The sequence below is a fragment of the Tauraco erythrolophus genome, chromosome 4 (genome assembly GCF_009769465.1).
Source record: "Tauraco erythrolophus isolate bTauEry1 chromosome 4, bTauEry1.pri, whole genome shotgun sequence".
NCBI classification, from domain to species: Eukaryota; Metazoa; Chordata; class Aves; order Musophagiformes; family Musophagidae; genus Tauraco; species Tauraco erythrolophus.
This window is the reverse complement of record NC_141468.1, coordinates 33,546,325-33,561,435: the sequence shown is the minus strand read 5'-3', so window position 1 is coordinate 33,561,435 and position 15,111 is coordinate 33,546,325. Positions and strand designations below refer to the sequence as shown.

The following is a 15,111-nucleotide window of genomic DNA, read 5'->3' as shown; positions in this document are numbered from 1 at the left end:
GTCTGCTGTATTCCTTAAAGTTCCTTTTCTAAAGGCAGCCTAGTGACATTTTCAATGATTTAAGACAAGTACAGAAGGTGACCATCAAACTAAATGTTACTTTTAGTAGATAATACAATGGCAGGTAATCAGTCTTGAAAGGCAAAGTGATGAATGCACTGTTTTTTGGTGAAACTGGGCATTTTGCCTACTGCATAAAACACACATTTTATCTAGTAATTATTTTCATGTACTGTAGCTGTCTATGAGAGGCAAAACCACCAAGCAACCTGTCAAGCAATCTTATCCATGGGTACATGCCCAGCCTGTGACAGCAGCTGTGTCTAACGCACGTGTCACTGCAGCCATACTGTTTCCAAGAACTCATGTGTGTCTTTCTGTTGTTAAAGATGTTGTTTCACTGAGGTACTGTATCATCGTAGCTTACTACACCACCCTTCTTGTCACAAGCAAAAAGCTGCTAAGGAATGAATAGTAAGAGCTTAGTAATCTCTATATATGAAAGGTAAAAGACAAAAGAAAATGCGTAATTTATTATTTCATGTATCGACTGTTAATTTTTTCTTGACTAGAGACAGCTGAAGTTTGGCATCCAAAACCAAGGCTTCTCTAGTAAGCTTCTAATTCACTTAACAAGTGAACTATTTCAAGATTTTATTTTCTTTATCCTGTGACAGGAATAGTTGCTCAAGCAAAGTTTTGGGACTTGGGATTATTTTCAAATAACAAATGAACCAATCTGCAGTTATCCTGAGAAAAACAATAAGCAGCAAGTCCTAAAAATATCCATTAATTTTGATAATTTAATATACCATCTGTAGTCATCCAAACATCTTTCTCAATACTGTTATGTACAAAATCCACTGAAAATAAAAAAAGAATTTAAATGTTATCTTTCAAATGTAAAAGTGCAATTAACACAGGCAAAGTTTTTGTAAGAACATTACATTTCTATTAAATTCATTGGCTATATAAGAGCCTAACAGTTCCACTGTCGACACTAAAGTGAATGAGGATTTATTTTCTGTTAATTTTGAATAAGCCTGGTAGTTGATAAATAAAGTTTTACTGTCACCATAATTATGGCACATACATCCAAAAATGCATAGCACAATTGTTTTCATAATTTTCAATTTTACCAACTTTAACAAAGTAGAGCAACAGTAAGATCTGTGAGGTTCAAAAAATAATTAACACGATAAAACCTTTTATCACGTAAGTGTGCACAAAACAGCCATCCTGAATTGCTTCCTCCAGAATTCCGGTAGCTTTCCAAAGACGCCATTTTACCCCTCATAAACACTCTTCCTTTACAGTACTGAATGGATTTTCTGGTACAAGATTTACATTTATGATCTTTCATGCATTACATATTCACAACTTAGAAAAAAATGGAAGGCCTTCATACATGTCAGCCTTTAATCTTATCCAGTCCTGAAGTCTCTGCAAAGTTGTTTTTTCTTGTGTTAATATTTTTGCGGCTTTTCTCAGTTTTTCTTCGTTTCGTTCTAAATACCGAATCCCATCTGTCTGCAGCTGATTGAGTTTCTCTTTACGGCTTTCATCCAGAGGTATGTCTTCATTCATAAGAGGGTTAAATCTGAAATAAGTATCCGGAGGTAACAGTGCATCCAGCATGGTGTGAACTTCTGTATTGAAAACAAATGAAGGAAACAGTTACATTTACACCAGACAGACAAATTGTCCTCCAGTCTCTTAGCTAGTCTCTGGAGTGAGGCAGTTAAGTGTAAGCATGTGCTGCTTTGCTGAGTAAACATTTTTCCACACCTGCCTTATCAAAACTCCTTTCTCATTAGAAGGGGGTTGGAACTAGATGATCTTTGAGGTCCCTTCCAACCCAAATCATTCTATGATTCTATGATCCTGTAGCTCTGTTTACTCTGGAAAAGGTTCATCTTTTATTCTTCTGTCTGCAACTAATTATTTTTATATATATTACTATATATATGGGGTTGGAATTTAACCTTCATTTAATTTAAAATGTTCCTGTTAAATTGTAACAGTTCATTTAACTAGTACAATAACAAACTGGCTATGTAACATATTTTTATGTTCCTCTCTTCCTTTTTCCTCTCTTTTATAACCTATTCTCTCTCTCCTTTTACATATTTTAAATTCCATTACTTCTTTTATCTTTCATTCTCTTTTATTTCCATCTTCTTTGCATTCTTACCGTGCTTTCCCATTCTTTTACTGTTATATAAAATTTTTAAAGTGAAAAAACCATCATAGGTAAGACTACAGCAAAATATTCCTGTTAATCTGAAATCTTCTCTGCTTGATCCCTCAAGCTGTGTCTCTGTTCCTGTTTCACCACATCCTATCTTGCCCTATTTAAAACTCTCCATTTTTTCCTTCATAATATAACTTCTCATTTGCTCAAATCTGCTCTCCCCTCTTTCCATTTCCCTCTCCTTTGGTCTCCACAATAAACTTTCCTTTCCTCCTTTTCCCCAATCAAATTCTTGCCTGATTTTTCTGCTGCAATGAAACTTTTTCTTCCCTTGACATGTGGACAGCATGCCTCTCCTTCCCAGAATTCCTACTGCCTTTTCACAATTGTGCAAAAAAGGTAGCTGCTTCTTACTAATGATAGCTGACAGAAACGATGCAGCAAGGGATCAAGACTGTTAAGTATTTGTTGATCCCTAGCTTTTTACAGTATTGGTTCCCTTTGTAAGAGGAAAAAAAGCATCTGCATATCAGTATTTTCCCAGTTTATAAAAACAAAATGGGTGTAATCTGCTAGTGATAGAGTTCCAATGTTTTCCAAAATAAACTCTGTTCCTAGGATGGGAATACATGCTTGGCTCCTCCTGACAGCAATGGAAGTCACTGGCAGATACAGTCTAGTCCTTGGAAAAGCACACGTTAAAAACATGTAGAAAAGAACTGAACTAAAATACTTTTTCTGAAGCTGTTAAAAACTGATGTTCTATATTAACTATTAAGCATTTCTGTTTATGGAAAAAATATAAGAAAATATGATTTCTCTATTGAAATGAATTCCTGAATATGCCTTTATTCTGAAGCACAAGTAAAAACATACTGCTTTATCTAAATCCTGTTGGATTATCAGTGCCATTTGAATTTTTAAGGTATCTTTTATCTCTAGTATACCTATGTCAATAGTAACACTTGAGAAGTCAAACTAAAAGAGCTCAGCAACAACTTAGTGAAGATGAAGAACATGGAGTTAAGGGTAAGAAACACGTTTACATTATCATCTCCAGAAAACCTCTAATACTGGTACTAAACTACCAGCTATACAAAATGAGTTACAGAGAGACATGTTCAAGTAGTTTCAATGGGGCGGATAGAGAGGAGAAGGGGAAAGACAGAAGGTTGCAGATTGCTCTCTGGATTGAAACTGTAATTCTAAGAAACATAAAAACCTGAAAACGGTTGCAATACAAATGTGTCTTAAGACACCAACCTTCTGTGTCAGTTGCACTGCTGATAACATTCGTGAGTTTGGCTTTCAAACTGGTGTACGTGAGGTTCGTCTTCCCCTCACTTTCGTATCGACCAGTGCCCAGCGATATGAGACACTGCAATGGAACGTTTGGCCAAAGACACTTGCACTCATGAACTGCCAGAGCAGAAGGATTATTTAGAAGCAGACCTCCATCCTGCAAATCAAAAAGAAATACAAATGTTAGTACTATACGTAACATATGGTCATAAAAGAAACTGCATCAATTAAACTAGAGTAACACTGATATACTGAATCAATTAGATCAAACGAGCATTAATTTCCTTCTCTCGTGCATCTCTTCTGTCTGTGCTATGCAGCAGCTGCCTAGGAAAGCTTCCTGGGCTTATGGACACCATCAGAGCAGCTCCTGGGTCTGTGGTCAGTTCTGCTGTTGTGAGCATTGTATGGAAGAGGTAGGCTGAAACAGCAGCATTCACTGGAATATGTGAAGAAGTTAAGACTTCATCTTTTGAAGAACTTTTAAGTAAGACAGATACACATGTTGACTTTAAACAATAAAAAGTCTGCATCCTAAAATGTTTATTACTGGTATTGCAAAGATACATTCTGTAACAAAATCAACATCACTACCTGCAGATTCTAAAACAAACAAACAAAAAATAATCACAAGAGCTAAGCTTGGTCAAAGCTACTTTATAAGCACAGTCATTACATAGAATGCCTTAGCCTAGATTTAAGACTTGGGAAATCAAAGAATCATTTATGTTGGAAGGGACCTACTCAGTTTTTTTGGTCCAACTCCCCTGCTCAAGCAGAGTCACCTAGAGCACATTGCCCAGGGCCAGGTCCAGTTGGGTTTTAGAGTATCTCCAAAAATGGAGACTCCAAAACCTCTCCAGGCAACCTATTCCAGTGTTTGATCACCTTCACAGTAAAAAATTTTCTTGTATTCAGGTGGAATTTCATGTGTCTTAATTTGTGCCAGTCTTTTGTCCTGACAGTGGGCACTGCTGGGAAAAGTACTGCTCCCTCATCTTCATTCCCTCCCATCCTTTATTCATACACATTGGTGAGATGCCCCTGAGCCTTCTCTTCTCTAGGCTGAACAGTCCTCACTGTCTCAGTCTCTCCTCATATGAGAGATGCTCCAGTCCCTTAATCATCTTTGCAGTCCTGCACTGGACTCGCTCCACTATGCTCATGTCTCTCTTGTACTGGGGAACTGGACACAGTACTCCAGATGCGGCCTCAGTAGTGCAGAGAGGAAGGATCACCTCCCTTGACCTGCTGGCAACACTGTTCATAACATAGTCCAGGATGCTGTTGGCCTTTTTTGCCACAAGGGTGCATTGCTGGCTCAAGTTCAGCTTCTAGTCCACCAGGACCCCAAGGTCCTTCTCTGCCAAGCTGCTTTACAACCAGTTGGTCCTCAGTGTGGGTTAGTGCATGGGGTTATTCCTCCTCAGACGCAGGTCCTTCCTACTCTGCCTTTCCCCTTGTTGAACTTCACGAGAATTCTCCAGCCCAGCCACCTGGTATACCAGCCATTCCTCCCAGGCTCATACCATCTGCAAACTTCCTGCGGGTGCGCTCCATCCCATCATCCAGGTCATTAATGAAGACCTTAAACAGTATTGTGCACAGTCTTGACCACTGGGGTACACCTCTAGTGAGCTGCTTCCAACTGGACTTTGTGACACCGATTCCCAACCCTCTGGACCTAGCTAGTTTGGAATCCATCTCGCTTCCTACTTATCTTACCCACACTTTGTCAGCTTGTTCATGATGCTATGGGAGATAAGTGTCAAAGGCTTTACTAAAGCTGAGGTAAATAATGTCCACTGCTTTCCACTTGTCCAGCAAGCTCGTCACCTCACTGCAGAAGGCTACCAGGTTGGTCAACCATGAGTTCCCCTTTGTAAATCCATGCTGACTACTCATGATCACCTTCTTGTCCTTAATGACTTTGGACATCTTTTACAGGAGGATTTCCTCCATCACCTCCTGAGGGATTGAGCTGAGGCCAACTAGCCTGTAGTTCCTCAGAGCTTTCTTCTCGCCCTTCCCAAAGACAGGAATGACATGAGGCTTCTTTAAGTTGCCTGAAGATCAGATTTCGACCTAAGACCAATAGGAACAAAGGCTACTCTTGTAAGCCTGGAAGTGAGGAGAGACATCTTTTGCTAGCAATATGTCAAAAGCATAGGTGATGAGGCTGGGATAAAAAAAGTTAAGGACTAGTAAAAATCAGTATGACTGACAATAAGTCTGAAGAACATTCAGACAAAGAGATTTTGATCGAGCAAAAAGTATGTTCAGCACTTTCTTGGAAGTAAAATGATCGTCACTCCAACTAAGGAAGAGATTACTTTGGACTTCAAATTCAATAGTACTTTCTATACAGGGAATGCCTTAAAACCAAAACAGTTATAAAGGCAAAACTTAAGCTGAAAACATTATCAATAGCAGAGATTAAGATCTTTATAGCCATTCAAAATCTATACAAAGAAAACATGTAAGCACTGTGGAAGAGCTCCCTATATCCTAAAGCCCCACACCTGACCATCAACTTACAAGAACGATACAAAAAAAAAAAGCAACTCTACTCAGGAATACCTTAGCATCGAAAATGTTTTGGAGTTGATAAATATTTTACAGAAACTCCTTTTAACTACAGCTGTGCTAAATAAATAAGTAAAAACAGGATTACTGAGCTGAGTTTTTTGAGTTTTTTTTTTAATTAAGCTTTCATTTCAACCTACAAAAAGCTCTTTGAACTCTTTCTGGATACTGTCTGCTTTGCTCAAAACACTGCCAAAATGAATGGTCTCTTCAGCGCCTATTATCCTTTGCTTATGTTTAAATCAGTTTCTACACAGAGAACTAAATACAAGGACGTTTTTGTCCTTGATATAATTCCCCATGAATCTTAATCTAAAATCTTAATAGTTATCTTTGTGGTGCTTTTTTCTTTAAATCCTAGATTAAAAACATGCTTACTGAATAATTTCCACTGATCTTGTCAATATAATTTAATTAAACACGATTGCTTCATGGGAAAGCACGAAGCATGGGAAAATCAGCGTTATCAAAAGTTAGGAGGTATGTAATACTAGAATACTACAATATTTTTGTCATATTGACAAATAAAGAATCAAAGGAAGGTAAAGCACACATACCTACACATACCAAACATGCATTGTGATGATAACTAACAGCTTTGTGCAATGATTTCCATATTTAAACATTCTCCAATTTAGGTTTATCGACGTGACCATAAATATCCATTCCTAAAAATTTGCAATTTAGTCACTTTTAACATAACTTCTGGTGTTTATATAGGTACATGTCATTTTTTGAAAATTGGAAGCAGAACTCAGTAAGGAAGGCAGCTGAATTTTTTTCTTCCCCTCCAAACAGATTATGGTTGATAATGACCACATCCCGATCAATATTGTGCTTCAAATCAGCTTACTCTCTCAAACAAAGACGTTCATCATGTTGCTCTTTTGCTTACAATGATCAACTACTGAAGCAGTAAATAACGTTATTAGTTAAATTGGACTATTAAGGACTCAATGAAGGAAATACTACAATAATTTATTTAATTCTGCAGCTCCAGATACCTTAGAACTAATTACGTCAGAGGCTGAAATTCCTGTGGAAAAATATTTCACAAGTTTTAAAATGAGTTGCAATGATTTCACATGTATATGAATTCTAAGAAAACTGTAAACAACAAAGAATTTTCCAGTTCTAAGATTAAAAATTAGAAACTAATCTTTCTGATTCTGAATAATTCCTCTATATTCATAAAACTGGACAAAAAGTCCTTCCCAAGAAATACATTAAACTACCAATACAGAAACATGAAAGCCAGGTCTAATTTTTTTAAAAAGTAATTTTAAGAAATCATGACATATCCTTCTTCACGCTTGTCCTTAAGACACTGGAATATAATTCCAAGTGATTGACTTTGCAGTTTTGTACATAAGATATGCTGAGATAATAAGAATCTTCACTGATCCTTGCTCTGATTTCCTATGTATTTAGTCTGCCAATTTGTTTTAGAGAACTGGTAAATTTGGTATCTTCACTTTTTTCCCCTGATTCTGCTGAAGTTATTCTATAGTTATGTAATATTATGAAAACTAATCTAAATTATTTATAACTTACCAGTTAAAATATTTTTATTGTGAGTACTCAGCTTTTAAAAGATGTTTATAAAAATACATTAATCAAAATGCAATATAACCAAGAGACTGAATGATTTCTAGTAGTATGGAATGTCTCGGTGACTAACACAACAGCTGCCCCTTCTATAATAGCTTCTATGAGCCTTCTCACCACTTTAAAGTTTTGTGCAGTTAAACAACCGGCAGTAAACAAGGCAAATTTATCTGATCTATGAGCACAGCGATGCCTGTCAGCCAAAATCTGAATTCTTGTTTGTGTCTATTTTCAGAAGAAACTCATTAATTTTATGAGTCCATTCAATTTCAAATGTTCTGTTTTCTTGGTACAATCTCTTGTCTTTGATCCACCTATCTCTAAATCTTAAATTTAATTTTTTCAGTGAGTATGATGGTAGCATTAGGATCTTCCCAGCATGCTTCTGCAGGAGGGAAGAATGACAAATCAAGAATAGTAATCCAGAAGCAAAAAGTTTATCCCAAACAATTAAATGCATTGATTCAGGCCATGGACTGAAAGACACTCATGGCTGGGGAACAAACAAAAGCAAACACTAGTAAAATACTTTTTAGAAATACAGGGAAGTGGATAGTTGTGCTGTGCTATAGGGAAAAATATGACCACCACTGAAAAGATTAGGGAAACTAGGTATACTAGGGACACTACACACTCTATGGAATGACTGTGGGGAAGTTTCATGTGTCTGAATTTCCATGAATAAAATTGTATTTACACAATAATGCATTTTAGAATTAAGTATAGTGATCAGCAAACGCCAACATTAGCAAGATGTGCAAAATGCATTGACAGGATGCAATCTTCAAAATGTAGGAATATTGTTGCATTCTTTGTGCCCAGTATCTATTTTATGGAATATATTTTCAGATCATTAGTTATAATTAAAAAGTATATATTTCACAGATCCATACCAGCATAGCATAATTCTGATCTCCAAAAGCCTTCATATAAACAAAATCATGCAAACAAAAAAGGATCTTTATAGCACATACAATGGTGTAAAAATCTTGCTGATATAAAGTGATACTTTAAATTATACTATAAGCTTCAGATGCAATTTGAATTCTACAAAGAAATGCTGACTTTACGTGCAGCCCTAAACCTCTTCAGTTCCTACTAAATTTATCAGTTTCTTTTTGACAGACTGGAATGTCTTCAGATGTCCCTCCCTTCATCTATATTATCAGATATATTGCTATGGTATGGTACAGTCTGTGTGCACACTGAAAAAGAGAGACAATATGAGCAGTACATTAGCTAAAACTGCGAGATTATCAACATACACTTGGGCTAAAAGCAAAACTGGTAGGTCAAGTGAAGTGATTATCCCTTTTAGTCAGTACCCATGAGGTCACACTGGAATATTATGTACAGTTTTGGACACCCAGTTAAAAGGCACTAAAAAACTCGAATATGTACAGTAAAGAACCACTAAGATGGTTTGGGGCCTGAAGCACGTAACATATAAGAAGAGACGCAGGGAGCTGGGTTTGCTTAACCTGGAAAAAGAGAAAGCCAAGGAGGAATCAATCACAGTCTTCCACCACCTAAAGGGGGTGAAGACACAGCCAGACTCTAAAAGTGCAGAGTAAGAGCCAGAAAAGCTGTGGAATCTCCATCCTTGGATATTTTCAAAACTCAACAGGCAAGGCCTTGAGCAACCTGACTCAACTTTGAAGTTAATCCCGCTCTGAACAGGAGGCTGGACCAGATAATCCCCTGAGGTCCAGTCCTCCTCCAGTTTTCCCAAGGTTCTACTTTATTTAAAGAAATACTATATGAATCATAGATGTTAAAGTGAAATTACATTTTAAAAGTAATTCTTATTAGAAATCGAGCTTTGTCAGTCTAGTCTAAGTCTTGTGGAAAATGCAAACTCATACCTTGGAATCTGGAACTGAAAGGGTAACCTACAGGAACTCTTCAAATTACTAAAATGCTGACCAAGGTCCAGAAAAACATGCAATTGTCCCGAGTTCTGACCCAGGACTTAGTGTTGTGCAAACAGCCAGAGTAGATCCCTCATTCTCTCATTCTTTGGTGGTCTGGCCTTCCTTACATTTCACCATCTCTTCTCATTTAGGTAGTTCTCAATCTAATTGCACGCTCTCTTTTTCACTTCCCAAACATATATGAGTCACCCCTTCCTTTCTGCATTCTTCTGTGCTGCTATGGTCACTGCACTGGCAAGTATTAGATGTTTCTTCATCTGCTGAACTTTGCAAAACCACTCCACACTTGAGTCAACTTAATTTGCTGGCCATAGTAGGAATGTTAATGCAAGTAAGTGCTGAAAAAGGGTGTATAACTTCCCTAACGTTCTCATGCAGGTAACAGTAGGGAAGAAGGCTTTTTTTAAAATTTCTAATAAAAATAATGGAAGCAATCAAATAAATTAATCTTAAAATGGAGCTTAATACATATAAACTCAAGCTTGTTAGTGACAGCAAAGCAGCAAAATCAGGGACAGGGCATCACTGCCAGTCTTCTGTCAAAGGCTTTCCAAGTGGTAAGCATTCAATTGTTATGTTTTGTTTAATATTTTATCAGCTAATTCCCAAGTGAATACAATGACATTTTTTTCCATACAGATTTTTCAAAAAAATTCCCCTTGCAATTGTAAGCATATTTTTAGGGCTTGCTGATCGTTAGCCAGAAGTCTAAAGCTGTAGCTAATATTTTCTGTAAGTTTTTTGATAGTTGCAAAATAGTCAGGGAAGGCTCCCTCATGATTCTACTACCAGATCGTAAATTATTTAAAGTAGGAAAGATGCACCTATTGTAGGCATATGCTCCAACGAAAACTCTCTGATGAAGATACCCTGCTTGCCCAGTTCTAGGGATAAAGAAAGGCCTGGTTAAACATGAAACAGATGGAGGAAAATTCTACAATCAAAAAGAAAACATATTGAGAAGTCTCAAAGAAAGTGCTCCAGACCACTTGGGAGCCTGGTAGCCTAAGACCTTCTGAAAACCTTGTCCTGTTTAAATAATTATGGTGAACGTGCATAAAGTCACCACTCATATATTTAAATCAACAGTTTGGAAACAGTTATTTAAAATTATTAAAATAAAAACAACAATTTGAACTGTACTTTACCATGGGCAGTTGTTTCTAATAAGTTTAGAATACTCTGTACGCTCACAGGATATCATTGCATTTCCTAATTTTGTCAGACTCAACTCATGCCTTGTAACCGTTCCGTGTAACATCCTGTGCGCTGCACAGTTTCACTTAAACGATGTTAAACTTTGTGAAGAAAATAATCTAGCATGGGATGAATGATATATAACTTCAGAAAGCCAAGTCTGATATTTGGAAGCTGAGTTTCTTGGCTCCATAGTAACCATTTCACCTCACTGCCTATGCAGACATGCTTTGCATTTTAGTTCACTTTTACAGACTTTTCTGTTGTTTACTTTCATTGTCTTTGTGAAAAAGTGGAGACAGAATTAGTACAAAGCTATCACAGGCTCAGGCAAGACAGACTAAGATTATGAATGGAATTTTGAAACGTATTTTTTAAATTCTATGTTTAAAGTCAACATAAATATAATAAATATGCAGATTAAGGATAAGGCTTATTGCTTAAAATGAGGTGTCTGAAGAGTTGCTACACTATAACAAGGGGTTACTTTTAGAAAAATTAAAATAACTACTCTAAACACATTTACTCCATAAGTAAAATGGGTACTCCTTACCGAATCATTCTGTAAAATCAGCTCAATACATTTACATAAGTAGCAGCAAATGTCCTCAGAGTAGAAGACAGAGTAGACACAGGACAGTTCTTTTACTGCCTGTAAGATCTATGCATACAGATAACTTCCAAGATTGTCATCCTGACCTAGTCCTCTCCCATGGTACTGCGCGCCCAGTGCTATTATGAGAATGTTAGTATGCAGAATCATAGAATCATAGAATGGCATAGGCTGGAAGGGACCTCAGAGATCATCTAATCCAACCTCCCTGTCATGGGCAGGGACGTCTCTCAACTAGACCAGGCTACTCAAGGCTCTGTCCAATCTGGCCTTGAACACCTCCAGAGAGGGGGCATGCACAACTTCTCTGGGCAATTTATTCCAAAGTCTCACCACCCTCGTACTGAAGAATTTCTTCCTCAGATCTAATCTAAATCTGTTCTCCTTCAACTTAAACCCATTTCCCCTTGTCCTATCAGTGGACACTCTTGTAAAAAGACCCTCCCCAGCCTTCCTGTAAGTTCCCTTCAGGTATTGGAAGGCAGCTATTAGGTCCTCCTGAAGTCTTCTCTTTTCAAGGCTGAACAATCCCAGCTCCCGCAACCTGTCCTCGTAGCAGAGGTGCTCCAGCCCCTGGATCATGTTTGTGGCCCTCCTCTGAACATGCTCCAACAGATCTATGTCTCTCTTATGGTGGGGACACCAGAACCGGACGCAGTATTGGAGGTGGGGTCTCACAAGAGCAGAGTAAAGGGGAAGAATCAGCTCTCTTGACCTGCTGACCACACTTCTCTTGATACATCCCAGGATGCGGTTGGCCTTCTGGGGTGAAGGGACTTCAAAGATCATGTAGTTCCAACACCTCTGCCGTGGGAAGGGACACTTTCCAGTAAATCAGGTTGCTCAAAGCCGCATCCAACCTGACCTTGAACACTTCCAGGGATGGGGCATCCACAACTTCTCTGGGCAACCTGTTCCAGTGAATCACCACTCTCAGAGTCAAGAGTTTCTTCCTAATGTCTAATCTAAATCTCCCCTCTTTCAGTTTAAATCCGTTGTCCCTTGTTCTATCACTACATGCTCTTGTAAAAAGTCCCTCTCCAGCTTTCCTATAGGCCCCCTTTACATACTGGAATGTTTCTAAAAGGTCTCCCCAGAGCCTTCTCTTCTCCAGCTGAACAACCCCAACTCCCTCAGCCTTTCTTCAAAGGAGAGGTGCTCCAGGCCTCGGATCATCTTCGTGGCCCTCCTCTGGACTCACTCCAGCAGCTCCATGTCATTCTTGTGTTAGGAACTCCAGAGCTGAACGCAGTATTCCAGGTGGGGTCTCACGAGAGCAGAGTAGAGGGGCAGAATCACCTCCCTCGACCTGCTGGCCACACTTCCTTTGATGCAGCCCAGGATACAGCTGGCTCTTCAGGCTTCACCTTTGCTTCATAATCATGCTAATAGGGATGCTATTGGGTGTCTACATAAAATTTATAATGTATTCTGCACCACGTGGATTCCAACTGAGGCCTTAACTGGTGACAGATATTAATGCAATCCTCCTATACGCCAAATTTCTAACAGTTTCAGAACGAATCAATTCCATTACTTAAGGAGAGGCAGAGATGCTCCTTTAAATTCCTGAAATACACATCTTGGCCTCACAAAGTAATGAGCACATCTCAAAATTACCATTTCTCTTCAGATACTAGAAAAACAAACACTCTAGAACTGTGACAAGTAACTGCTCAATTATGCACTGAAAAAGGGATTCCAATTGAACTGGATAATGGAAAAATTCTTTAGAAAATGTGCAGAAAGTGAAAACTAAATGCATTTGTATTTATATTATTGAATGACACTAACATCAAAATTTCCATTACTGCTGTCTTTGATGGTTTAAAAAAACATCAGAAGGTACATTAGCTACATTTGAACTTCTACTACACCAGTTGCAAATATAGAACATGTTATACTGGAATCACATTAAATAAAGTAAAAAAAAAAAAGAACCTAATTAAGTTTGAAAGTTTAATGGAAAGCTTCCTTCCTTTCTTCTCCCATACAGTATTCATCATTTTTTTCCTAAAAATCAGCACTGCTGTAATACATTATTTGCACACACACAAATGTTACGCTAAATGCTTCTGAGAGCTATCAATACTATTGCTATTGTAAGTTAAACATTTAATAATATATTTTACATTATTTTACCCTACGTTAGCCATGTTTGCTCTTGACATTTCTTTAGAATGAATGGTCAGCTGAAGTAGACTGCTAGGTGATTATCTTAAATTATTAACTCATCCCAGTGACTCATTAATTCACGGAAAATTACCCGCAGCTCTCAAGACATGACTGAATTCGTATTCTGTCAGATAGATAGCAGACATCAAAAGAAAGAACTAAAAGCACAAGCTGTGCACGTGAATTCTGCAATGAACAACAGGACACATCACCAAAATAGTGTTTTAACTGTGCTTCCCAAACGATGAATTGCCTGTAATATTACAAGTGAGGCTGATAGTGTGCAACTGTCTTGGGTTTGTGGTGGGGTTTTGGTAGCAGGCGAGGGGTAAGAAGCTGCTAGAAGCTTCCCTGGCTCCAAGCTGGACCCACCTCCAGCCAGGGCAAGCCCAGCAGTGCCTCTGTGAATGACATACTTAAGAAGGGGACAAGAAACCTGTGCCATGCGGGGTCTGCAGTAAAAAGAGAGGAGGTGGAGTGAGGGGGTGTGACCCCCCCAGGCTTCCCTGTGGGCAACTTGCCTGCACTGGGCCACTGCCACTCAACTGGTGGTGGCTGCAGAAGCATGGCTTGGAGAGCTCCTGAAGTGTCCTGCTCCTGGGGCGCCCGCTGGGCAGAGTTCGTCCCGCCACGACTGCCAAGGGGCATTGGGCTGGCTGGGCCTGGCTCAGCTGCATCAGAGAGAGGACTGAGATGCAAGAGAAACAATTGTGTAGACATCAAGGCCAGTGAAGATGGAGTGGGAGGAGGTGTGCTAGAGCTGAGATTCCCCTGCAGCCCATGGTGAGATGGCAGCAGCCACCCTGCCACCCACAGAGATTAACGGTGGAGCAGACCCCCACCTGCAGCCCATGGAGGACCCCACATCAGAGCAGGTGACTGTACCCTAAGAAACTGTGACTCCATGGGAAAGTCTGTGCTGGAGCAGTCTGATAAGTAAGGACTGGATTCCATAGGAAAGACTCATGTCAAAGAAGTTCATAGAGAACTGCCTCCCACGGGAGGGACCTCACGCTGGAGCAGGGAAAGAGTGTGAGGAGTCCTCCCCTGAGGAGGAAGGAATGGCAGAAGCAACACGTGAGGAACTGACCGCAACCCCCATTCCCCATCCCCTTGTGCTGCTGAGGGAGGAGGTAGAGATGGGAAGAAGCGAGAGGTGGGGGAAGGTGTTTTTAAGATCTGGCTTTGTTTCTCATTGCCCTCTCTGATGTGACTGATGAGTAACGAGTAATGTAATGAGTTGAATTGATTTGTCCCCAGGTTGAGTCTGTTTTGCCCGTGACCATAATTGAGTGATCCCTCCCTGTCCCTGCATCAACCCTCGAGCCTTTTGTTAACATTTTTCTTCTCTCCATCACAGCAGGGGTAGGGGGAGGAGCAAGCAAGAGGCTGCCTGGTGCTCAGTTGCCAGCTGGGGCTAAACCATGACAGCAACTAAGAGAAAAAGCTGACCTGTGGTTGAATCTATACTGGCACCAAACACAGACCTAAGCTCAGGTTCT

General features: G+C 39.2%; 1 protein-coding gene across 2 annotated transcripts in view; it reads right to left on the bottom strand.

Moving 5' to 3' along the window:
• Window positions 1-515: 515 nt before the first annotated feature.
• PNPLA8 (patatin like domain 8, phospholipase A2) overlaps window positions 516-15,111 on the bottom strand; it is a 42,318-nt gene continuing 27,722 nt past the window's right edge. For both annotated transcript variants that reach the window (XM_086610677.1, XM_086610675.1), the window contains exons 9-10: window positions 3,458-3,653; window positions 516-1,649 (exon numbers count right to left, since the gene is read on the bottom strand). In XM_086610677.1, the coding sequence (XP_086466803.1) occupies window positions 1,375-1,649; window positions 3,458-3,653 (471 nt within the window). In that variant the 3' untranslated portion in view covers window positions 516-1,374. The remainder of the gene's footprint in view (window positions 1,650-3,457; window positions 3,654-15,111) is intronic.